Raw genomic sequence first — 24433 nt, forward strand, 5'->3', positions numbered from 1 at the left:
TTGGGGGAGAGATCCTGCCCCAAGTGGAGGAGTTCAAGTATCTCGGGGTCTTGTTCACGAGTGAGGAAGAATGGAGTGTGAGATCGACAGGCGGATCGGTGCAGCATCCGCAGTGATGCGGGCTCTGCATCGGTCTGTCGTGGTGAAAAAGGAGCTGAGCCGTAAGGCAAAGCTCTCAATTTACCAGTCGATCTACCTTCCTACCCTCACCTATGGTCATGAGCTATGGGTAGTGACCGAAAGAACGAGATCGCGAATACAAGCGGCTGAAATGAGTTTCCTCCGCAGGGTGTCTGGGCTTTCCCTTAAAGATAGGGTGAGAAGCTCAGTCATCCGGGAGGGGCTCAGAGTAGAGCCGCTGCTCCTCCAAATCGAGAGGAGTCAGATGAGGTGGCTCGGGCATCTGATCAGGATGCCTCCTGGACGCCTCCCTGGTGAGGTGTTCCGGGCACATCCAACCGGGAGGAGACCCCGGGGAAGACCCAGGACACGCTGGAGGGACTGTGTCTCCCGGCTGGCCTGGGAACGCCTTGGGATTCTCCCGGAAGAGCTGAAAGAAGTGGCCGGGGAGAGGGAAGTCTGGGCCTCTCTGCTTAAGCTGCTGCCCCCGCGACCCGACCTCGGATAAGCGGAAGAGAATGGATGGATGGATGGATGGATGAATGGTTAGTCATATTAGGAGAAAATTCTTGCATATAAAAGTGTAATGTGAGGGTTATAAAAAAAACACCATATAAAAAAATTACCAATCAAAATTTTACTAAATGAATCATTATTACAAAGTACAAATGAGGACAAGGTGCAGCAGAAAGCAACAAAGTTAAAAAAGACCAAGGTAAAACACAGAGTATGGGAACAAGAAAATACAAGGTAATTTGCATAATTTGTAAAACAAAAGTCATTGTATTAAAGAATAAATTAGTGAGGTTTAAGAAACAATAAACCATGTTAGATCTCAAGCTTTCAGTGGGAAGTGCACTAGAACTTAGGCAAATTGAATATTAACTTGTTCAATTACACACTTCAGCTTTGCTTTGAGTAAAAGTGTATGACACCGTCACAATATTCAGATGACACGCATGGGATATTGGAGCAATAATAAGCAGAAATTAAAAGCTGAATCTCAGCAATTAGATCAAGAAAGAACTTGGTTATGTTGGTTGCTACAATTAATGTCTTCTTGTACATCATTAATAAAACTTCATAGTGTAACAGCTTGATAAGAAGGCACTTCTGTATGCACTAAAAGGCTGGGTTAATAACAGAATGAAGTTATTATTTGAAGAACTATTAAAAACTGATAAAGAGCCCATTCATTTTTAAATCTTGGATTTAACAATTGAGAAAAGGTATCACAAAGATTTTTTTTGACAAAACCCAACTATCTGACAATATCAATATGTTTAAGTATGGATAAAAAGCACTAGTACTGTAGTTGATTTACAAATAAAGGTAACATAAGAGCTTGTGGTATTAGTTTGCATCTTCCAGGACATCACAAGGTCAGCATGCCTTTCATTGCCTTGAAACTCTATTTATTTTCTGTCCATAAAATGGAGTAAAGAGCTATGGGATAAGTTAAGTGCGTTCACAATTGCAGTTAGGACACCTGCGGTATTTTATGAAGAGCCCTTAAGTCGATGTCACATTACAAGACGGAGCACCGATCTTTTCGCACACTCAATCACAACTATTATTCTTGCAGCCAATAAAATGCTGCCTGACAGAGCCGGTGCTGTTTGGTGGGTTAGCCGCCATTTTGCTTTCACCCACACTTTCCTTCACTTTTCCCCCCATTCCTTAGTGATCAAAGAGTGTTCAGATTAGTATGCAATATTAAAGATTAGGGGCAGGTACTCTCAGTTATGCATGTCTACACAATTAAAAAAAAATATATATATATATATCAGGAGACCAAAAGCATAAGAGAAAATAAGATTAAAAAGTTCTTCCCTATTTCACCACACTGATGTACCATCCAAAGAAGTTGCCTGACCTGCAACATTGTACTGGTGTATACAACACTTTGCCTTAATGTCAAAGTTTGCACATTCCTGTATCTACAGCACAGATTGGACTCAGATGTTTAGCAAGCACTCAATGACAGAACAATGGGTTACTTTTTAAAAAAAAAAAAAAAGACTCCTGTGTTAAACTGCACGTGAATGTAACCCAGCTCCAACACGAGTACAACAAAACTAGGCACTCTCCAGTATCTGCAGCACAAAACTATAATATTTAACAATTGCTCTAAAGGTTTAGAGACAAAATATAATGACAAAGTAAATGTGCAATTTGCCACTTTTCAAATAAAGATTATATGACTGTTAGTGGCATTATGTAAAACCTCCATCATTGCAAACATAACTACTTGGCAGGTTAGCCAAAGTATTTCTCAACATTACGCACTGTACGTTCGGCGTAAGCAAATATCAACTGTAATTTAAATTTACAAGTTCATCTTGTCAAAAAGGTGATAAAAAAATGTCACAATACTAACTTACTAACTTAACTCTCTGCTGTCACCTTTAAATATTGAAGTTCATTGTGCACAGTCCAGTGAACAGGCAGACATACAAATAAAAGCTGCTCAGAGCTCTTGGTGGAGAGTAGGGAAAGCAATAATTCAGTTTTGCTTTAACCAGTCTTTTCCCACTAAAGTGTGAACCAAACCTCTTTCAGATTATCTATTGACATCCCATCAGCCCTTGCACATTCCTGCTGACAGCTCGTCAGTTTTTTGGTTTTTTTATACACATGACAAGCAATTCCCCCAAACTTGTACGAACTGGGTATCGAGAACCAATTTTCTAAATTCAGATGAGAGTGGGCCACTTTAACACTAGAATTACCAGAGCCTGCGTAAAAACTCGTAGATCTGTCTCACCATAAATCGCTTCTTAAAACCGTTCTCACCTCTCCGCCAGCGTCTTTTGTAATCTAAATGTGCTGAAAGAAAACTGCAAGTAGCCGGCTATTCCATCTCTATAAATTTTTATTAAGAAGAAAAGAAAACCTTTTTAAACTGAGGGAAATATACCAATAACTATTTGTTAAGGATCTCTTTGTATAGCACGTTGTCAGTTCAGCACTCCGGTTGTAATATGACATAGCTGTGCGAGCTTACTCTTACATGAGAATGCAACGTATAGTTGTCCAGGAGAAAAGCAATCTTGTCTCAAATCAATGGCAACCTTTTGTAGGGTCTGTCCCTGAGACTTATTACTTGTCATCGCGAAGCAGAGCCTTACTGGTAATTGGAGGCATTTGAATTGAAATGGGAGATTAGAGGGTATAACGGGGATGCGAGGAATACACTGAGTGTGGAGAAACTCTAGAGACAGCGTGTGTATTAACTTGTGGATTTTTCTGTGAGTATTTGGTGGCAGTGTGACAAAGTTGCTTCCGCAAGACCGCATTAGCTGTGGAGCTCACCTCGGAGCATATTCTTTTTCTACCTTGTCAATTGTGCAATGTGTTTTTTGAACAGGTTTGATTCATGGAAGTGATCACTCGTACTGCGTTCAGTCAGTTCATGTGAGCTGCTCTCTTGTGTGATGTTGCGATGTCCACGGCTTTATTTAATGTTAGCCAAGACCCAGCACTTAAAAGTTTCTCGCTACAGCAATTTTAACTCCGTTACAATGCAATCCAAAGTCTCGTTTATACCTCGTGTCTTCTCATTAAACTTGTATCTCGTGAATAAAGTATTCGCCGAGGGCATGACAAACGGCAGCGTGTCTATAAACTTAATTTAAAGTTACGGTTTACACCATGCTTTGTTTCCACAGGAGCTACACTTATGAATATGCGTTTTTTCTTCAGCGCTCTTCCTTGTTGTCTACGTACTGCGTTCACAGTCAGTTGGTGTGATTACGTGGGAGGCGTGATGATGCGACACGCAACTCCGCCTCCCACGGCCATCGAGCTGCAGTCTATTACAGTATATGGATAAAAATAGGTTCCAGTTATGGCCATTACGCATAGAATTTCTAAATGAAACCTGCCCAACTTTTGTAAGTAAGCTGTAAGGAATGAGCCTGCCAAATTTCAGCCGAGTGAGCGAGTGCTTTGCCTTTTATTAGTATAGATGAAGCCTCAAGTCCAAATATCAAAGAAAAACTTTCATAAAAAGGTACAAATATAACAGAACAAGTATGCTTTTATTCAAAAATATAACTGCAGAAAAAAAGCCGTCTTAGCATGCCACATTGACACACACACTTACTACAATTGCCACGGTAGCGTAATTGTATCAGCTGCTGACTGGTAATCAAACGGTCATGAGTTCGAACCCGCACGATTCAGTTTTGAGAAGTAAACTGCTCTTATTCTTACTATTTTAGAATAAAAACATACATTTGATTTCAGTGTGTAACAGCCGGTGTAGTTTATGATACTTGTAAAGGTTAGTTTTTTATTCACTTTTCATTCTCTCAGTCATGTTCAGGATCCTTGTGATGATTGTGAACGCGACTGAGAGAATGTAACTAAATTTAAAAAAAAAAAAAAAGCTAACCTTTACAATTAACATGCATTTACACTGGCTCTTACAGACTGACTGAAATCCAATTAACATGCATTTACACTGGCTCTTACAGACTGACTGAAATCAAATTTATGTTTTTATTCTAAAATAGTACAGTACATGCAATATTATTTGAAAACTAACAGCGTCAGATCGGCGCATATTCAAACCCAATCTGACGCTGTTCGTTTTCAAATAATATTGCATTAGTGCGATGATGTTTTTACATTACATATATTGTCTCTTTCATTCATCTTGCGGTTTGCAATCAGTGACCGCGTGTTTTTTCCTGATCTTGCCAGTTCGCACATGTTGCTGTATGGTGGCGTTTCTTTTGTGCTCCAGGACACGCAGAGGACAGAATAGTACACAGCTATATGCAATCAGACAGACAGACTAGGCAGAGAAGGCACTAAATATATAAATAAACAGGGAAGGCACTGTATAATAGATATATAAAAAAACAGCTAAGGGGATAGATATATAAATAGCTAGGAAGGAAAGGCACTATATGATAGGCAGACAGGGAAGCTCCTATATAATAATAAAATAAATGTTATTACTATATAGACGGACAGGGAGTTCAGGCAGGCAGAACGGCGAAGATTAAAAATAAAAAAAATGTTCTCCCCAGCGGGGAACTGAACTCAGATCTTTTGAGGTACAGCAAGTCTGCTGCGCTCTAAGTGACGAAATCTTACCAGTACGCCACGGAAGCAGCTGTTAAACTTCTTGAATCTTTTGTGAAAGTGTTTATTTGATCTTTGGCCTTCAGGCTTCACACATTTTATAGTTTATGCCTACATTTTGTATCATTTATTACTAAAATATGGAAAAGTTTGTTTTAACATTGTGTTTACACAGATTACTGTAGAAATGGAACACACACGAAATGCGTGTGTTCCAAATAACAATCTATTATTTCCACTCTAAAACTCTACTTCACTCCCAGATAATCAATCAAGGCATGAGCTGGGAGAAGTTTGTGCACGTTCTAAGTCGGTGGGGGATGGAATAGCCAGCTGCTTGCAGTTTGTTTTTATTGGCACATTTACAGGACAAAGGAGGCTGGTGGAGAGGTGAGAACGGTTTTAAGAAGCGATTTAAGGTGGGACGGATCTACGAGTTTTTTCGTAGACTCTGGTAATTCTAGTGTTAATCTGACTGTCATTTGCTAATTTTGCTTTTCATTTCACAATTTTAGAAATACTTCATTTCAAATCCAAACTTACTGGATTTGCATCTCAAAGTCTAGTATTTGTGCCAATATGGGCAAGGTCTTTTACTTCTTAAACACCACACTGAGCATTCTCCCATCCCCCACCTAATCCTTAAGCAAGCTGGACACAGGAGATACTGTAAAATGGTATGAAAAGACCTTTCTTTCTGCAGGTTTCCAGATCTAAATCCCATTCAGCATGTGTAGCATTCAACTGAACAGTACATTAGGCAGACTGCAAAGTTACTGACCAAGGATTAGCTCGTCTGTACAATAAATAAGTACTTGGAATGTGACCCGACAGCTGGAAACTAACTGGTATATCAACTGACGTCAGGGCTTCATATCCTTCTATATAAAAGCGGTTGGAATTGTCCTTCCGTCCCGTGAGTGATATGCAGGCGCAGAGTTTTACACACGCCCTGTCCATTTTGCAATGCACGATGGGATTTGTAGTTTCGTTTTTCCAGGTAAAAAAAGATTTTCTACTCCAGACTGTGCGATATCTTCTTCTTTCTTACTATATAAAAGCGGTCGGGATTGTCCTTCTTTCCCGTGAGTGGAAAGCGTAGCGGTATTCCGCTTATCAGAGACTTACTACTTGCAGCTTGCAGTACGAAGCGATATGATGTGAGCAGAGTTCTGGTGCTCCCATCGTTCCCTTGCTTTTGTGTGCGATGCGCTGGAAAAAATAGACAAAATTATGTCTCTGGAAAAAATAAATGTTGATGGAGTACAAATGCCTCACCGCGTAGTAAATATCAGGGGGGTTCAAAAGGGCGACCTCAATATAGAAAAAAAGTTGAAATTTCATCACAAAAATAACAGAAACCACGAGTATTAAAGTAATACTGCTCAAATGCAATATAACCAAATTAATGAGTTTGTATAAAATATCAAATCGATCTACATATTGAATTGCCTTAAGTGGTGGTCAACTTAAAAGTCGGTCGCCTTAAAAGGCGGGTCAGCCTAGTAAAATATCATTCTGGGATGTGAAACAAGAAAAGAGATTTCATTTTTTTTTAATGCATTTTTTTCCTGCTAAATGAAAAAACTGGAGTGCCAGATTGCAGAAAATCTTATAATCAAGTCATTATTTAAGTACATTCTATTAAATGTTTTTTTTTTTTTAAACTTACATTTTATTTAACTATTGTTTTCACTTAGTTGTCCTTTTTACTTCATTTATTAATTCATGTGCCTATTTGACTAAAAAATGCTGTTTAGCTTTTTCCTAAAAAATTCTAAAAAAAAAAAAAGTTTGCTGTCCCAGGAAAGAAATTTTTAACTGAAAATGATGTTAATATTTAAAGTAAAAATATATGCAAATAATATATGCTGCGAATCACAAAATTATTTTTACGTTCACTCAAGCTGTATTAGCCTGTGGTTTTTACACAAGGGGCAGAAACGCACATGGAGCTAATGTACCAGTACATATTTTATAAAACTGACCTGTATTTGCTGTGTACCTCATAACAAGTGAATGAAACAGTAACATCAACGTCTTTGATTTGCTCTATTCCACGTGAAATGCACTAACCTTGGAAATATAAATCACCATTGCCTTTATCAGAATAAACCATGACTTACAATCGTGTAACAAACACAAAGGTGTACTATGGAAGCGCAGTTCACAACCAATAATAAAATATGACTGTTTAATTCAGCATTAAAGGTTCATAAAATTTGGAAAATTAAGATTTATAACAAATATTTTCGTGATGAAATGCAAGAATCCATCTTTATATCTGGTGGCTTGAGAGCACCAGTCTGTGTATGAATAAGAGTGGCAGGGTTTCTCCCATTAGTCCCAATAGGCTGTCCATTCCTGCAGTTAATATGAGGTGCATCTGTAAAACTATGATATTAAGAAATTAATTCAATTTCATTTTTTTTTTCGCCCAACTTGAATCCTACAGTCAGTCGGGGCCCCTAGACCTAAGGTTAAATTGGCATATTCATTATTCCACCCCCGACTGTATGACATTTTATAAGTAAATTGTTACATTAATTTAAAGACTATTAATAATTAAAAAATTATGTAATATTACATTATATAATTAATATTATAGCTATGCAGTTAGCTTTACTTTCATGGAGACATCTGTGTCACAATTTGTTGCAAAAAGAAGCAGGAAGAAAGAAAAGGATGGAAGCCCAGCAACCAACAAACAATACAACCCAGCATTATCAGCAAACCTGTAATGTAGGGAATTTAGTGTGTGATGGAATTTATTTAGTTATTTTAATGACCATGGAAAAAAAATTATAATATAAATTCAATATTTACACAAAGAATTAACACAGTGCCGCTAGGCTGTCCATGTGGTAAAACATATATAAATCGTTAGAATCATAGTGACAGAGCACACATAATGCAAAGAAAGAGGTCAAAGTAACAACTTGCCACACAAGGAACTCCCTTGGTATTTGCTCAGTACAACTTGGTTGTAGGGAATCCATCAGGTAAATGGGAGCCCAGGATTCCCGGACATTTTGTATTCACGGGAATGAAACTGCTGTAATTCCCGGGAAACCGGGAACGGCCAAGCTCGCATATATAGCATGTAAAAGTGTAAAAATCAATCAAGAAATAACAGAGTTGAAAACTGAAGACTTCATTGACGTCTGTCAGACAACAGCTTTGAAGAGCAACTTGAAATTGCAATGCGTCAGTCTGTTGCATCCGCATTATCTGTGCCAAGAAACTTGCCATCACAGAATGATGACAAGAAACTGGATGCATCAATAAAAGCTGAAATGGCAGTGTTTCAGAGTAACGGCAAGCGCGGGCGTTGATTAGAACAAGTGTATCTGTATCTGATGACTGTGCTGCCTACTTCAGTGGAGGCAAAGCGTGCTTTCTCAGCGGCTGGCGTACTCTGCACGAAGTACGCTCTCGCCTGGACGACCGCACGCTGGACAAGTTATGATTTCTACGCTCTTATTACCGCAACTAACTAGATTGGGGTGCCCACAGTTTTTCGGCTTGTGAGCTACTTTTAAAATGACCACATTTGAAATGATCTACCTACATTAAAAAGTGTGTGTGTGTGTATATATATATATATATATATATATATATATATATATATATATATATATATATATATATATATATATATATATATATATATATATATACATACACACACACACACACACACACACACATACACACACACAGTATACTTTATACATAAAATATATGTTGTTGTACCTTGCATAACTGAATAACCTTTATGGCAAAATAATTCAATATATTTATGGTCACTACAGTATTTTATCATCTTCATGTGGGAAAAGGCTGACTCGCATAAATAATTAGCCGAATAATGCAGTCAAGAAGCTTTTCAATTCAGCTGAGTGAAAAATGACGCCTGTCCGATTAACTGCCATTTTAGTTCCCTCTCTTTTCTCTTTCTCAGATCGCATTTCATCAAGGAAGTCAGTTTCGTAGTTTTTATGAACAGTTTGAAAGTGCCTTTCCACATTGTCCTTCTTTGAAATAGCAATGATAGATTGACAGATCAGACAAACGCACTTTGATTGTGACATTGTGAGAGAAAAAAATCCTCTTCTAAGTCCACATAAAGCCCATAACATCCCCAATTATTATTATTTTTTTTTAAAATCCCTTCTTTAGTCGATATAAATTGGAAGACTAACTAGATCACAGCCGGAGTTTTGCAGTAGCTCGCGCGTTTGATCATTCATGCGGGATGACCAGTGTCTTAGAAGAAAGGAGGAGATCTCAGACTGGCCGCCCTGTATATCAATCGAGTGGCAAATGCCATAGGGAGGATATATGGTAGACTAATGTTTAAAAAAATTTTTTTTTGAATGCAACGCGATCTACCTGCACTACCTTTGCGATCTACCGGTCGATTGCGATCAATGCATTGGGCACCCCTGAACTAAATACATGTACTTGTATGACAGCATGAACTGCTTGTAGATAAGGTTAGTCTTTTATTGGTGTCAACATATTGCAGTAGTTTTATTAAAAATAAGTGTCGGTCATTATAAAACTGTTCACATGTGAGATGCCCGTGCACTGTGTCATTCCTGGGAATCCTGGGCTACCGGGATGACATGCGGGATTCCCGGGAATGGATTCCCTACTTGGTTGGGATTGTCTGTGCTTTAACCAAATCATATACTGTAAAGTGGCCCATGTAAGTCAGTCCAATTGTGCATCAGCAATGTACATTACCACTTTGTGTGTATGCTTCCAAAATGATGAAATTTTGGGCAAGCCCATTCATGTTACTGGGCTCCCAGGTGCAATCTTCTGGTGAAAGGGGTGCACATACGTTGAAAGAACAAAGAAACAACAGACCATACTAAAAGTTACTGCACCTTATCAAATATCTGGTACTGAATATTTGGGCAATTGTATTTTGCATCCAATGTGTATTTTATTGTTTGCTTAGCAACTAGTTAGGCCTTTTTTCATTTTATATACTGCTACTAGCAAAATACCCGAGCTTCGCAGCGGCGAAGTACTGCATTAAAATTTTTATTAAGAAGAAAATTAAACCTTTTTAAACTGAGGGAAAATATGCCAATAATTATTTGTTAAGGATCTCTTTGTATACCATGTTGTCAGTTCGGCCCTCCGGTTGCAACATGACCAAGCTGTGCGCTGAGCTTACTCTTGAGCATGTAACTTACAGTTGGTCATGTGAACAGTAATCTTGTCTCAAATCTCACAGCTTGGATTGCTGCTGTCATAATCGATTTGAGTTTCATGGTTTGTTTCAATTATGACAGTATTTGTAGGACTTGTGTTGAAGAGACATTCGGCATCTGTCAAGCGTTGTAAGCACACAACCGGTTTCATCGATAAAATCACATCCAGCTTTTGAGAGTTTAAACATTAAAGTGTCCTCTACTGAAATCGTCACCTGTCAATCTAAGATGTTTAAGAGGCATTGGCGGTTTCGAAAGGTGTAAAATATTTGGCCATTTTGTACACTTGAAAGCGACAACCGAACAATTCAGTGGCAGCCATCAACTCATATGCAGAACCATAGGTGAAGGGCTTAAGCATTTTACTCCTATAGTGCTCCTGTGTAGTATAATTATCTCCTGTACCGTCATCAGTCCACACCTTGAACCTGTCCCAGTCATTCAATACATAAGACACAATGTTCCTCCGGATATCAAGAGTGAGCCTGATATGGCCGTGCAATATGTAACAAAGAGAATGGAAAAGGTACGTGCCATCTCCGGGCATGGAAACCACTCGTTAAGTGACAGTTCTTTGATCGATAGTGATCATCTCGATAGACATGGTAATGGGGGTTGGAACGATAAATGAAATGGGTACCTGAGCAATGTAAAGTAAGTCTAAAATACCTAAACAATAACTATAATTGTAATAAACAAACAATAAAACAGCGGAAAACCCGTGGATTAAACAAAAAGGCTGTAGTTATCAGTAGGGAGACGTGAATCCCGTGGCGAAGTAAGGAAGGGAATGTAGAGACCGGAGCGACGGACTGACCTTATATAGGCAGGCAGCCAACAGCGTGGGAGGCGTTGGGATGGGGACCCAACGCCACCTCACCGTGACGAGGTGCAGGCTATGGACGTATATATATACGTAAGTAGGATTCAGTTAGTGTTGGGAACCCGTGTACCAAATTTCTTGAAGATGGGCCCATAAGTAACAAAGACTGTTGAAAGGTTCAATATGGCGGCCGACAGTGGCATCATACCACCGAAATAAGTACAAAATTTCAGCCTTCTACCTACACAGGAAGTTGGAAAATTGGTGACGTTGGAAAGTTCAATATGGCGGCCGACAGTGGCGTCATATCATCGAAATAAGTAAGTACACCGGTTTCGGTTAGCGCAGGGAAGCCGCCTACCAAATTTCGTGAAGATGGGGCCATAAATAAAGTTCAACATGGCGGACGTCGTCGACCGTTATGTGTAGAATTTCGAAATGAAACCTGCTTAACTTTTGTAAGTAAGCTGTAAGGAATAAGCCTGCCAAATTTCAGCCTTCTACCTACATGGGAAGTTGGAGAATTAGTGATGAATCAGTGAGTGAGTGAGTGAGTGAGTGAGTCAGTCAGTCAGTCAGTCAGAGAGGGCTTTGCCTTTTATTATTATAGATTTCACAGTATTCATAAACATATGGTTCCATGAAAAAGTCTGGACAACCCTGGCCAAACTACATGTTTTGTTGACATTTAAAGTAAAAAATTGATAAACTACATCAATGGCATTTTAACAAATATGTTAATGTAAATTTACAATTTATTTAATTGACAAAAAAGTTAAGACTAAAAGAATAAATTTGGCATTCATAAAGTTTGTGCACCATTTAGTTTGCAAGGTCTCAGAACTCATAAAATCATTAATCTGGTCTGGCTTAGCTCATGATGTATTAATTAGTCTGGTGAAAAATTGCCGTTAGGAATTGTAAGCCGATGATAATAAATTCTTTGACATTTCAAACACTGTGCAACACTCTCACAGGCTCTTCTATACAACTGAAGCAAGGTCTAAAAATTGAACGAAGTGATACCTAGAAAGCAGGAAACAAGAAAACGGGCGGAGAGAATGGATCAGGAAGGCAAAGCATAACCTCCATTAAGATTTTAAAGGATCTGCAGGCATATATGGCAGAGAAAGGAATGACGGTGAACTGCTCTACCATGTACTGTTACTAACACATATATGGCCTTCATGGAAAAGCCATCAGAAGAAAGCCTTGCCTGGGTGTAAGTAAGTGACAATATCTTCAAAAGGCAAAGGCATTTTGAAACTAAGTGCTACAAACAAATTAAGTTAGACACATTCTTTTTGTCACATTCACAAAAGGTTTGTTTGGAGAAAAAAGGATCAGCATGAAGAAAAGAACTGGCTGTATGTGTAGCAGCCAGTGGCATAGGAAATACTGTGTAAATACAGGCAAGAATGAAGAGCACTAAATATCAACAAATCCTAAAGTAGAACATCTGACTGTCAGTCAGGAAACCAAAGCAAAGCAAAAAAAAAAAAAAAAATGCATAGCTTCTACAACAAGAAAATCATCCAAAACACACTTGAAATCTACTATGACGTACCTCAAAAACACAAGGTGTTGGAAAAGCCCTCGCAGTTCCCGGACTTGGTCATAATTGAAACTCTGTGTGCATGCATCATAGCCCGAGAGTAAGTTGGAAGCGAAAACAAAGGGTTGATGGAGCAAAACACACACTCCTCACTACACCTCTTTTCCACCTTCCACAAAATCCTCTATTAAGATTTTGTCTCTAAATCTTACCAATTACCTCTCCAATGACAGTTATATTCCTCAATGTTCCATTTCTTCTCACAACAATAAAATTAGATCCTGCACTGCAAAAATTTTGTTTATGGCCTAAGGAACTATCCCAGGGACACAAGTTTCCACTACAACACACTTAACATAAAGATTTACATACCTAAAAGACTGCTATAACAGCTAGCTAGAACACAGTATGAAAGGACAGAATAATGGAAAAACTTTTGCAAAGTTAAAACTACAATTTTCTTTTAGCGGCTTTTGAGTGTGCGGGTTCTGATAAAGCTAACATGTTTAAACAAATTTGTGTGCCATGACATACTGTGTTGACTACAGTGAAGCTATTTTGCAGTACAGGGAAAAACAAAGGTAGAATACTTTCAGAAGTGTACAAGGTGGGGACTGAAAACTAGAAACAGAGGTTTGTCAGATTTTTTATTTAAACGAACAGTTGGTTATTCAGCTTGCCCAAGTATTTTATTGAATAAAAAGGGTTTACTATTGATACAGATATCCCACTTTATTAAAATTCTGTTAGACTTTAATTCATTAATCCGTTTTGACATTATCTGCAATATACGAAAAGAAATGACTATTTACATACGTCACATTCCAATTCCCACTTAACAGACCTTTGGACACTCCTCATTCTACAGTAACCCAGCAAAACTAATAAAATACTTAATATATTATTTATTATGAACAAGACAGTTTTAGTCCAACTTGACTGCAACTGAAATATTAGAATTAAATAACAGAAATAGTAGAAATCAAACCTCAGTTCTGTAGGCCAGCTGCAATTTACCATCCTGTCCTTGTTTAAAAAACTCCAGGAATGGATCAGATTTACCAAAGACATCCTGGCAAAGAGATTACAAAGTAAGTGAATACAATTACCCACTAATGACAAATAAAATGGCATCAACATGTTTTGTGTTACCAAAATGACATGATGTAACTGGACTGGAATGACAAGTGTGTAAACGTGACCTTTAATCAATGTAATATCCCAGTAGTTTACACACTTACACTGAAACAAACATCACTAAGTAAATTAACTACATTTCAGTCTTGTGTCCTTATTTAAATATATAAAGACAAGACCAAATGAAAAAAAGAAAAAAAAAAACACACCATTCATACCACATCGTACCTTTTTATCTAAATTTCTAGCTTCCACTTCGAGTACTACACATCGGTTATCATTAATTTCTTCCGCAGTAATCTGTAACGAAACCAAGACTAAGTTTACAAGGAAAGCTGTCACAATATATAGATGTACTCACAAAACACTGTACATCTTATGTTTAATGCACAAATGTGTTCACTGGAAATGGCACAGACATGAAACAGCATGGTATTGGCAGTAATGTCTGAATTTTTGAAGGCTGACAACACAGACTACAAAACTTCACATCTGAGGAAGGCACCTGGAAAAATCAGGGGTTGAGAAACTTGCATCAAACCCTGAAGCAGAAAGAGCTTTCTTCTCCTTTGGTCAGCATGAGAAGTGGTCAGAAACCCTATACCGAAGAGGACAGCATTTTATGTAAAACCAGCAATGCAGCATTATAGACTGAAAAACAGAAATTGGCAACAGGTACATCCCACAGCCTTCCCTTTCAATACTGGTACCAATTAAACTTCACATACTGTAATCATTCCTTTCCCTGCAGGTTTTCCTTTCTTCAGTTCCAGGGGCCTAATTAGTTTCCTGCTGGAAACCACCTAGAGTATTTTAGAGGAGAAGAAAAAAAAAAAAAAAGATCAATCACAGAGAACATTATACTAACATCATTTTACACTTCCCATAAAACACAGTGAATATAAAAAGGGAAGGACTGAAAATAGATGGACACTTACGACTGTGTGACAGCATGTACAGTAGAGATGTAGCAATTTTTTATTTTTATGGTCAAATCCAATCTCCAAGTTCTCCGACACACAATTGTCGGACTATAAATCAGCTTGCCAATGTCACATTAAATTTATTAAAAAAAAACAAAAAAAAAAAACACACACACACACACACACTTTCGGGGGTACACATCTGGCTCTAGTACCAGGCTGGTTTCCAGAAAGCATTGTGACACTAAAAATATTGTAAATTCCATCTTAACACTGACTACTAAAATTAGCCTTGGTCTCGTCCGATGCGAGAGATGGACGTCTGAAGTGGAGCTCCGTTAGCAGTGGTGCTATTTTTCCATATTATTTGCTTATTATTCTGAGATATCCTGTATTTATTCAACCCGAGAGGGACTACTACAGTATATGTAAGCACATATAAACATGGCCAACAAGAAGGGGGTCGAAAGAATCGAAGACTAAAGCTACATCCAAGCTGCGATCAGCAAGCCCTAGTTCAAGATCGGCCTATCAGAGACAGACCTGGATCAGATGGGCGAAAGCACAGACTCCTCGGGACCACGGTCCGCTACATCGTCGCCGGCTGAGAGCGAAAAGGGGAGAGAAGGTGCGATCGTGAGTGCAGATGTGGATAGTTCGCCGATTGGAGAAGATTACCTGAAACTGGAAAGGGCCGGGAAGTCCGCGGCTTCAGTTACGCAATTACGCGGGACTGGAGCAGCGGGGACACCGGCTTCAGCAAAGTCTGCTGCTTCATCTACGGTACAAGAAGGCACATTTGAGCTATCTGAACTGAAAGTGTTGCTCGCTGAGCTCACGCAAGATATAAAGAAAAGCGAGAAGGCTAATGAGAAAGCAACGGCAAAGGCACTTGAGAGACTGAAACAGGAACTGAAACAGGAGATGAAACAGGCCAATGAATGGCTGCGACATGAATTCCAACAGGCAAATGAAAGGCTGCGTCAAGAGGTACAACTTGAACCGACAGGTGCTGGGTAAAATTGAAGAGCGCATTGAGAAAAACTCGGTTAAACTGAGCACGCTTGCTGATCAATTGGAGCATCTTAGTGAGACATTCACGAATCGGATCGAAATAGCGAACATCTAGCTGCCAGTGCCGAGGAAAGAGCAGTAAATGTCAATGTAAAAATGAGAAAAACTTGGAAAGACAGACTGGCTGCTTTAGAAGATGGGAGTAGAAGGTATAATGTCAGAATTGAAGGCCTGCGGAGAATCGAGAAAGTTTAAACCCTGTGAAATTCGCAGCTGAACTTTTTCTAAAATAATCGGGGGCGACTTTAAAGCAGAATCTGAGATAGCAGCGGCTTACCGTCTGGATCAAACACCGTCAGACCCGACCAAGATCTTTTATAGTTCGTTTTGAGCGATTATCATTTAAGTTAGAGGTGATGGAACTCCTCAGAAAAAAGGAAGATATTATATATGAAAATTGCCACATTCGTCTTCCCTGACTTCTCTCCAGCAACAGCTATTAAATGCGCAGCCTTCTATAATATTAAACAGCGGCTACGGCAAGCCAATGTCAAATACGGCCTCCTGTATCCGGCAAAACTGAAAGTGGAATGGCAGGGTCATTTCTATGTTTTAAGCTAGCAAGGAGGAGGCAGAAAATGAGTTAAGAAAGCTGATCCGGGACTATTCTGATACATAATTGTGAGTCATGGCGGTAAATGATAAAGCTAGGATTAATAATCTACTGTCTGATCTATTTGTTTTAAAATACGGGTTTTTATCAGCATATATTCTCATATATTCTTATTATTACTTAGTATTACTAGGGCTAAATGTTTATGTTTTATTGTGCTTAATTACGTTTTCCTCCTTTTTTTTTTCTTTTTCTTTTCTAATTATTTCATGTGTACCCTAAATGAGACTGTTCAATATCATACCCTTGGTTTACTGTTATTGCTATTACTGCATTAAGACTTGTTATGCTTGTTTTGGACACATCTTTAACACCATCACCTGGGTTTATTATCTGGGGATATCATCTTAATGCACTAAAATTGCTGAAGATATATATATATATATATATATATATATATATATATATATATATATATATATATATATATATATATATATATATATATATATATATATATATATATATATATATATATATATATATATATATATATATATATTAAGTGCAAAATTCTTTTTTTTTTTTTTCCTCTTTTAAAGACTATATTGGTAACAGATATCTCTATCTTTTAACCTTAAAGCGCCACTGCATGGGGGCTTGATGTGCTTTGGTCGTGCTCTGTCTCTGGGTATGTCAGAGGACTGGGACTGCATGAAGTGGGTTTTAGCCTCACCTGGGGAGGCAAAAAGGGAGGGTGGGGGTTAAGGGGAAGAGAAAGAGAGCAGGCTTGATCTATATCTAATCTATCATCTCAATCTTTATAATTATAACTATCAACGTAATAATAAGCTGCATGGCAACAACTCTTGGGGGAATAGGAAATTAAGACCTAAACTATTTCACTTCCAGTTAAGACTATAAAATGACATCAAAAACTCAGAATCAGTGTCTCCATGATGGGACAGTTAACCGTAAGCTGGAATGTTAAAGGCCTGAATCACGAATTAAAGAGAAAGAAAGTACTTTCTCACCTAACAGGTCTAAATGCTAAAATAGTATTTTTACAGGAAACCCACTTACTAAGTAAGGATCAGTTCCGGCTGCAAAAGACTGGACTGGCCAAATGTTCCATTCTAGTTTTACAAAGAAAACTAGAGGGGTGGGAATTCTCATACATAGAACAGTACCATTTGTAGCATCAGATGTAGTATTGGATCCTGAAGGGAGATATGTGATGGTCATGGGAGACTTATCTAACTGTAAAATGATTTTGATAAATGTTTATGCACCTAATGTTGATGATAAGGAATTTATACAAAATTTATTTGCATCCATTCCCAATCTGAACACTCATAAACTTATAATGGCTGGGGACTTTAATTGTGTTCTAAATCCACTTTTAGATAAGACTTCCTCCACAGGGGGAACGGCAACTAACACCGCAAAGATAATTACAAAGTTTATAACTGATCACAACTTATCAGATCCCTGGAGGTTTTTAAACCCAAATTCAAGAACATATTCTTTCTACTCACCAGTACATCATTGCTACTCAAGGATTGATTACTTCTTTATAGATAATAACTTCTTGCCTAAGATTAAATCTTGTAAATACGATGCTATTGTTATTTCAGACCATGCTCCGATGATCTTGGAGCTGAAATTACTAAGCCCCATACACTCACCCCCAGATGGCCTCAATCCGCTTCTATTAGCTGACGAGAATTGTACTGAATTTATATCCAAACAAATTGAATTCTTTCTAGAGACAAATACATCCCCTGAGATCTCTGCAGGAATACTCTGGGAAACTCTTAAGGCCTTCTTAAGAGGACAGATTATCTCATATCTTTCCCACAGAAATAAATCCGAAGCGAAGAAAGTAGCAGAGATAAAAGCGAAATTACTAAAATAGATGAAGAACATGCCAGACTACCAAGCGAGACTCTACATAAGAGGAGGCAGGCTCTACATTCAGAATTAAACCTCTTGACAACTAAAGAAACTGAACAACTAATTTACAAATCCAGACATCATTATTATGAACATGGAGAAAGCTAATAAGCTTTTAGCGCAACAAATTCACAAGCAAGATATGCATAGCGCAATCTCGGTAATTACTAACACGAACGGAGATAAAATCATCGAACACAAAAATATAATGTACACTTTTAGAGACTACTATAAATCCCTATATACTACTGAGTTTAAAGAAGACAATATACAATCTAATGCATTTCTGGATAAATTACAGATACCACAAATTGACGCTTTTAGTGTGGAGGAACTTGATAAACCTCTGTCATTATCAGAATTACTGGATGCTATAAAGTCACTCCAAGGTGGAAAAGCAGCAGGCCCTGATGGCTACCCTGCAGAGTTTTACAAGAAATTCTCCGCTCAGCTAGCTCCCTCCTATTAGCAACATTTACAGAAGCCAGAGATAACCAATCTCTTCCACAAACCTTTAAGCCAAGCACTAATCACTGTCTTTCCAAAACAAAATAAGGACTTATTACAATGTGCATCATACAGACCAATTTCACTTCTGAATAACGACGTTAAAATACTCTCTAAAATCATAGCTAGAAGGATGGAGAAAGTGCTCCCCTCAGTAATATCACAAGACCAAACTGGATTTATTAGGGGCCGACACTTATCTTCAAATCTTGACGCCTGTTTAATGTAATATACTCACCAACTAAATCAAACACCCCAGAAATATTATTATCATTGGATGCAGAAAAAGCATTCGACATGATTGAATGGAAATACCTTTTTACTATATTGGAGAAGTTTGGGTTTGGGCCGAACATTTGTGCATGGATTAAATTACTGTATACTAACCCAGAAGCTTCAGTTTGCATCAATAACATTTGCTCAGACTACTTTAAACTAGAGCGTGGCACAAGACAAGGATGCCCTTTGTCACCTGCTGTTTGCAATTGCCATTGAACCACTGGCAATACATTGTCGAAATACTGATCAGATAAAGGGGATTAGCAGAGAAGGACTGGAACAGAAAATCTCATTATATGCAGATGACATGGTACTGTATATATCGGACCCAGAAAATTCTGTGCCTGCAGTCTTAGCAGCACTCACAGAATTTCAAAAGCTCTCTGGTCTCAGAATTAATCTGAATAAAAGTGTACTCTTTCCGTGAATTCTCAAGCATATAATATTAGATTAGACACCCTTCCTTTTATCATTGCAGAACAGTTTAAATACCTCGGGGTAAACATCACAAGTAAACATAAAGCTCTTTATCAACAAAATTTCGTCGTCTGCATGGAAAAAATTAAACAAGACTTGCATAGATGGTCAACCCTTCATCTCACACTAGCTGGAAGAATTAACACTGTTAAGATGAATATTCTTCCTAAGCTCCTTTTTATTTCAAAACATACCAATATACATTAATAAATCGTTCTTTAAGCAATTAGATTCAACAATAACCTCATTTATTTGGAATTCTAAACATCCACGCATCAAAAGAGCGACCCTACAAAGACAAAAGGCAGAAGGCGGCATGGCTCTACCTAACTTCCAGTTTTATTACTGGGGCAAATATACAGTCGATAAGAACCTGGACACAAATAGAAGAACATACACAGGCATGGACCGCAATAGAAGTAAAATCCTGCAGTACTTCTTTGTATTCCTTGCTCTGTGCTCCAATAAACACACGTTATCGGCAATACACTAATAACCCAATTGTGCTCCACTCACTTAGAATCTGGAACCAATGTAGAAAGCATTTTAAGACGGAGAAGCTTCTTTCTGTGGCACCTGCAAAAGAACCACCTCTTTCAACCCTCACAAACATATGCAGTTTTAATATCTGGAAAAATTTGGAATTAACTTGCTTAGAGATCTTTATATAGACAACGTCTTTGCATCCTATGAACAATTACATTCCAAATTTAACATTCCAGCTACAAATTTCTTTCACTATCTTCAAATCAGGAACTTTGTTAAACAGAACCTTCCAGATTTTCCTCATCTTGCACCCTCATCCACGCTGGAAAAATAATTGCTCAATTTCAAGGAGTTAGACTCCATCTCTACAATATATAAAATCCTTTTACAATCCCTTCCTTTCAAAGATCCAAGAGGACACTGGGAAAATGACCTCTCAATTAATATATCAGAAAAGGAGTGGAAAGTAGCAATGCAGAGAATTCACTCAAGCTCCATATGCAAAGCATACAATTATACAACTCAAAATTATATATCGAGCACATCTGTCTCGACTAAAACTCTCAAAATGTTTCCAGGGCATGATCCAACCTGCGAGCGTTGCAACCAAGCCCCAGCCTCACTAGGTCACATGTTCTGGGCCTGCACCAAATTAACATTATTCTGGACAAAAATTTTTAATTACCTCTCAGACAGTCTTGGACTCACAATCCCTCCTAACCCATTAACAGCTGTGTTTGGGGTTCTTCCAGAGGGTCTTAAAGTGGAGAAAGACAAACAAATTGTGATTGCATTCACTACACTGTTGGCACGCAGACTTATTCTGATAAACTGGAAGAACCCAAACTCTCCTCTTTTAAGTCAGTGGGAAACTGATGTGTTATATTATTTAAAATTGGAAAAAATCAAATACTCAGTTAGAGGATCTGTGCAGACTTTTTTCAAAACATGGCAGGATCTAATCAGTAATATTTTGAAATAAGTTTATAAAGCACAGAGAATTTGTTGATTTAGGTATTTTTAAAGCCTTAAATTTTACACCGTTTGGCTTGCTCTCTCTCTCAAGGGTGGGGATCGATCTGTTCTTAGCATAATTCTTTTTTTTTGTAAAAACTTGATTGCTATGTATGGATTGTAATAAAATTAATAAAAAAAAAAAAAACACTGACTATTAATTTACATACGTTTCTCAGACCTCAAAATATCTAAAGCAGTCTTTCAAATCTTTATAAATCTGTGTTTCCCAGCCCACTCACTCGCCAAGTGCTTCTTAAAACAGGGTTCCTCTTATGTCAACCTTAGTCATTGGCAAAGTTGTCAAACAGAATACATTAAACTTGCACAATGACAGCTCGCTGAACATTTAGAATACTAACATTTATGCTTAAGATTATATAATTTTCATGATGAAATACATTAAATCATTTCTAGTGTTACATTTTACAGCTAAAGTTGAGTTCATCAAATAATTTACACAGTTAATTACCAATTTATAAGTTAATGATATTTCCATGTTCTTTAAAAGTTATGAATGGTTAGTTTTCATAGGTTACAGCTAGATTTACTATCAGACATTTTCTCTGCTGCAATTGGTTACGTGGAGAAGTACAACAAAAATTGAAGGAGAGGAATTGGGGATGTATGCATGGACAGAGAGAATGGATACAGTAAACAAAGCCTATCCAGAACATCCATTGTATTCTGTACATAGATGACCGCTCACTACCTTAAGAGGCTAACACATGATATTTAAATTAAACCAGTGGGCTGTAACTTATAGGACTTTTTATGGATATTGTGTTCAAGTAGCCCTAGAACACCTATATCTTCAGCTGAGCCAATTTGATAGTCTATCAAAAGAAATGGCAAGTTTGATTGTGGACATGGTTGGTGATAGCAGGATATTGGTTTGTCTTCTTACGAAACACTTTCAGCTACATTCTTTGTATGAAAATGTGTTATGCAAATAAATGTTGTGGTTGCTAATTTAATGACTGAGGAAACAAAAACAAATTTATATTAATTAAATATATAGACAGAGAATTCACAAATTGTCACCAGGCAGTTAACGCTAATGTTCTGTTATCTATAAGCCCATCACTCCTTTAAAGTTAGTCTTAGAAATATGTTGGATTTTGTGCTTTTTTTATATGCTTTATCATATCTGTTTATTAAAATATAAATGTCACATTTACTTCATACTGCTTTTTACAAGTTTACTTGATTACAGTGAAGGACCAATAATGATAACATAAGCTTATACCAATATTGCAAATCAATGGCTTTTCATAGGACTTGTGATGCTGTTTCACAGTTGATTTCAGGGGAGAGTTATGCTCATTCCTAAATTGGCAGTTTAAGAGGGGCTTCGGGAAGCGCATGAAAAAGTCACTACTTTGTTATGTACATGCATCATATATTGCTCATTAAGGTTCATTGTTTTTGGAAAAAAAACGCAGCCCTGGTCAAGGTAGTGACATCATACAAGCATTCATATGCCATAAACTATTCATTTGAAACGTAATTTCTAAACCATTCAAATTTGTAACGCTCTTAAGCAGATCAGACTGTGCCGCAAAGTGTGAGATGCAGTACACATGCATTAAAGATCTGGTCATGTGCAACTCAAACTAGACAGGTAGCGCAGATAGAGTAAGGATATCCCCATCCAGCACGGCAGATACAGTTCTATAATGTCACACTAGCCTCACAATGCAACAAAAAAGGTAATAAAAGGCTGCCGCAAGGCAACTTTTCAGGGAAAAATTCAGTAAACAAGTTCCATGGCAAGCCCACTGACAGAAATGCTTTGCCAAATTTCGCCAATTAACACGAGGCATCAGACCTGATCACAGCAGATTAGTGGCGCATAGAAGGAAAAGTAATAAAACCCCTATGTCCTGTTGACATTGAATACACTGTTTTAAAGCATATTGCTAACAGCCAAATGAAAATAAACTGAATAAAAGTTCGCTAGAGTCCATCATCCTGCATTAACTGCTCTATATGAGCCACTTCCTTTACTTGTTGAGATTTACTGAACCCTAACTTTCTATATTAAGCTTTAAAATATAAAATCACTTAGCAGTGTGCTTAAGATAACAGTATTCCTCATTCTTAAAATTAGTTGATTTGGAAAGTATCTGCCACAAATTTTTTTGCTATCAATCAGTATTTTTTCTCTCTTATTACTCCTTAAAAATAGCCAGGAATTTACATTGAAAAGGTTAGAAAGATGCCTTTGTATGGTCCAGAACAGAGAAAGTTGCTGTTTAAATGGAATTTACAGAAACATGTACAGTCACGTTGATCTAGCTAATTGCCTTGATTAGGTAACAGGTAAGCAAACAGTAAAAGAATACACACCCTTCCGTTACTGAAAGGGAAAAAAGTATGTGCCACAATTTTGTAGAGAATGAAAAGGCAGAAGACTATGACTAACTATCTGAGGAGCATCTCTCTTTCTGCCTAGCACTTGGTGGGGAAAAATGTCTACACATTTGTCTAAAAATTTCCTACACGTTTGGATGTTCTTCTCTGATGAGTGGTCTCTGATGAACATGGGGAAGAGGTTCCACTGGAATAAACCTCAAATATAAAGATACCAGTAACGGCGTACTGCACGATAACGCGCAGTGAATACACTTGAATTGAGCGTTCATAGTTTTCATACTCTTTTACTGTACGTTTAGCATTCGTTTGCTCAGAGGTTGATGCGCTTGCTGCTTCCGGAGCAGCTCTTCTTTTCTCCACCCTAGCGGCCCGCTGCTTCTCTTCTTTCGTCAGCATCTTTTTGCGTTCAAACTGATTAAGATTTTTTGTGTTGCAATTACTTAGTATGTTTTCTTTAATTTTGCACTTAAGCTGGCACTCAAGTCTTCAATCTGCCACAAGAATGATTAAAGATATGAAGAGGTAGGGGAAGTGACCGCGAAGGTGGTAGGGAATGAGAACGACGCCCATACACATGCGCCGCACGGCCGCCCTGCTGCCGAGAGTTGATTCTACAGTAAAATAAAAATAAAGAGTAATAAAAATCATCACCCCGAAATCGGATAGTAGACATCACGTAGTATATGTGTGCCAAATTTCAAGTCAACAGGTGAAACGGTTTGCAAGCTACAGGTGATTTAAAATCCCGGACAGACAAACGAACGGTAGCGTATTATACAAGAAGAGAGTGGTAAACTGGAGTGAGTCTATGTTAGCAGGCTT

The 24433-nt window shown here is 37.9% G+C and overlaps 1 protein-coding gene across 1 annotated transcript in view; it reads right to left on the reverse strand.

The window, feature by feature from the left end:
- Positions 1-24433, reverse strand: part of cpne1 (copine I) — a 64737-nt gene that overhangs the window by 24959 nt on the left and 15345 nt on the right. Inside the window, exons 4-6 of the mRNA XM_039735243.1 lie at positions 14692-14766; positions 14192-14263; positions 13815-13898 (exon numbers count right to left, since the gene is read on the reverse strand). Of these exons, the coding sequence (XP_039591177.1) occupies positions 13815-13898; positions 14192-14263; positions 14692-14766 (231 nt within the window). The remainder of the gene's footprint in view (positions 1-13814; positions 13899-14191; positions 14264-14691; positions 14767-24433) is intronic.

This window comes from Polypterus senegalus, chromosome 14 (assembly GCF_016835505.1).
Source record: "Polypterus senegalus isolate Bchr_013 chromosome 14, ASM1683550v1, whole genome shotgun sequence".
Classification (NCBI taxonomy): Eukaryota; Metazoa; Chordata; class Cladistia; order Polypteriformes; family Polypteridae; genus Polypterus; species Polypterus senegalus.